Source organism: Sinocyclocheilus anshuiensis, unplaced genomic scaffold (assembly GCF_001515605.1).
Source record: "Sinocyclocheilus anshuiensis isolate Anshui unplaced genomic scaffold, SAMN03320099.WGS_v1.1 scaffold284, whole genome shotgun sequence".
NCBI classification, from domain to species: Eukaryota; Metazoa; Chordata; class Actinopteri; order Cypriniformes; family Cyprinidae; genus Sinocyclocheilus; species Sinocyclocheilus anshuiensis.
Genome location: NW_015554266.1, coordinates 2246600 through 2249025, shown reverse-complemented (window position 1 = coordinate 2249025; position 2426 = coordinate 2246600). Strand labels below are relative to the sequence as shown.

Here is a 2426-nt window from a genome sequence, read left to right as displayed (position 1 = left end):
CTCACACAAACACACACACACACACACACACACACACACACACTCACTCTCACACTCTAAAACACACACACACACACACACACACACACACACACACACACACACACACACACTGGGGTCCTCTCCGAGCAGCAGTAAGGCATGTAGTCAGAGCGGCACAAAGATCCGGCAGCAGTCTGGGTGAAAGAAGCCATTGTGTTCATTGTGTTCATGTTCGGTACAATCACGGGTGACTTACGTGACAGCATACTGTGCAAATGAAAGATACTCCACCAACACATCCAAACCCTTATTCTCCTCATTCAGAAACTCCCGCACCCACCTAAAGAGAGAGAGAGAGAAAGAGAGAGAGAAAAAAAAGACCATTACAAAAAAAAACCTGTCCATCAAAAGTTTGTACGCACTACTGTATTACTTGGATACGATTTATCATTACTACATTATAATGTTATTTCACTAATTATACAAGTAAACATGCAGTAGATAGACTAGATAATCCAAGAGACTCCATAGAGCACACAGAAAGTCCCAGCGTTCTCAAACTGCACTTCCATACGGAGACAGACATCATGAAATATGTATCATGGAACGGCATCTCAGTAGCTTAGAAAACAGCTTCAACGCAGTTCGGAGATTGAAAGCAAAGGGTTCATGTAGCTGGATTTCTCCCTCAGAGCAACAGCAATGAGAGATACTTCAAAGACACGGCAGAGACATCCCAGAATACCGCACTCACACACGTTCCCATTGACAAAGACCGCAAGGATCCCAGGAATGATCAAAAGCTGGTTTTCACCTTTTTACTTTGCACCAGTGAAAAGTAGACCAACACATGAAAACCTCACAGTTGTGATTAGAATTCTGAAAGAAAAATTAGTTTCTATTTCTTTTGATTTTCTAATGAGCAGTTTAACTTCTATGTGAAAAGTGTATTTATCTGAATGTTACAGGAGCACTATGATGGAACTATGGAATATGGAACTCATATGAGCAAATATGAAGGTTTATTTGTATTACATGGTTCTTGGAATACTTAATTCAATGGCATTCTAAAGTCAAATATTGCACTCTGTATTATTTTGAATGGGTTTATTTTGTATTAATGACCAGATGACTGTACATTATCCCTTAAAATATAACTTTAACAATGTACAAATGGGGGAAGCATTGTTTGGGTAAATGAGGAGCACATCTGAGACTCTAGGGACAGAATTTGAGGTACCATTCTGTTGTTTTGTGTTCGTCGAACCCTCTGTGAGCAGATAATACTGCCTTAACTCGTCTAGATTAGCTAGAACATTTATGTGATCTAGTTTAGTAACGTACAGCAGCTAAATCTCTAAACAGGTTGTCTGGCAGCTCGGGGGTTTCTGGGAGTATGTTTGTCTGGTCTGAACTGTCTTTGAAATAATGAATAATAACACTCATTTATGAGATGACAAGGAAAGAGTGTGTGCTGGCTGGTCCTGGAATATCACATCTTCCTGTTTTCCTGTTGTGACATTTTCCTGACCTCGCCGAGTTCCGTCAGCCTTTCCACATCCGATCAATCCTAGTTCCCAGCATGTAACCGGGTGTGTGATTTTCAGCTCTCACGAAATCTCAGAACCCCCCCCAGCATTTCTCTGATCTGATTAGGTTGTGTAGGGATTCCCAAAACGAAAACCTGTTCGGTTGGCATTCTAGAAAAATTCCACTGTGCAGAAATATGACAAGTCCAGTCAGGAGCATTTGGCTGCTACTTGTGCCGGTTCACACAAAAGAGCATTATTTCAGCTTCAATTCATCTTGCAATGAGGGCTATTGGAGTGTGTCGGTGTGAGCAGTATTTAATGAACATGCATACACACAGATGAACTCACCCAATGTGATTGGTCCGTAATGAGATTTCCAGCTCCCGCAGGACCTGCGTCGACTCCTGCACTCTCCTCCTGAACTTCTGCAGAGGAAAGAAAGAAGAAACATCCTTTACTGCAGCCTTCATCTAATAGGCTTAATAACAATGAGAAATAAATCTCTTTTAATATCGCAATTGTTTCTCATAGATAACGATGAGATTAAACAAATAGCAAATGGAGAAAAAGACAAGTATTGTCATACATGTCTCCTCTACACTGAAAAAAAAAATAAAATAAAATAAAAAAAAATATATATATATATACAGTGGTGTGAAAAAGTGTTGGCCCCCTTCCTGATTTCTTATTTTTTTGCATGTTTGTCACACTTTAATGTTTCAGATCATCAAACAAATTAAAATATTAGTCAAAGATAACACAAGTAAACACAACATGCAGTTTTTAAATGAAGGTTTTTATTATTAAGGGAAAACAAAATCCAAAACTACATGGCCCTGTGTGAAAAAGTGTTTGCCCCCTAAACCTAATAACTGGTTGGGCCACCCTTAGCAGCAACAACTGCAATCAAGC

The 2426-nt window shown here is 39.6% G+C and overlaps 1 protein-coding gene across 1 annotated transcript in view; it reads right to left on the bottom strand.

Moving 5' to 3' along the window:
• LOC107671284 (formin-like protein 2) overlaps positions 1-2426 on the bottom strand; it is a 93612-nt gene that overhangs the window by 37986 nt on the left and 53200 nt on the right. The window contains exons 4-5 of the mRNA XM_016464177.1: positions 1863-1939; positions 239-322 (exon numbers count right to left, since the gene is read on the bottom strand). Coding sequence (XP_016319663.1) covers positions 239-322; positions 1863-1939 — 161 coding nt within the window. The remainder of the gene's footprint in view (positions 1-238; positions 323-1862; positions 1940-2426) is intronic.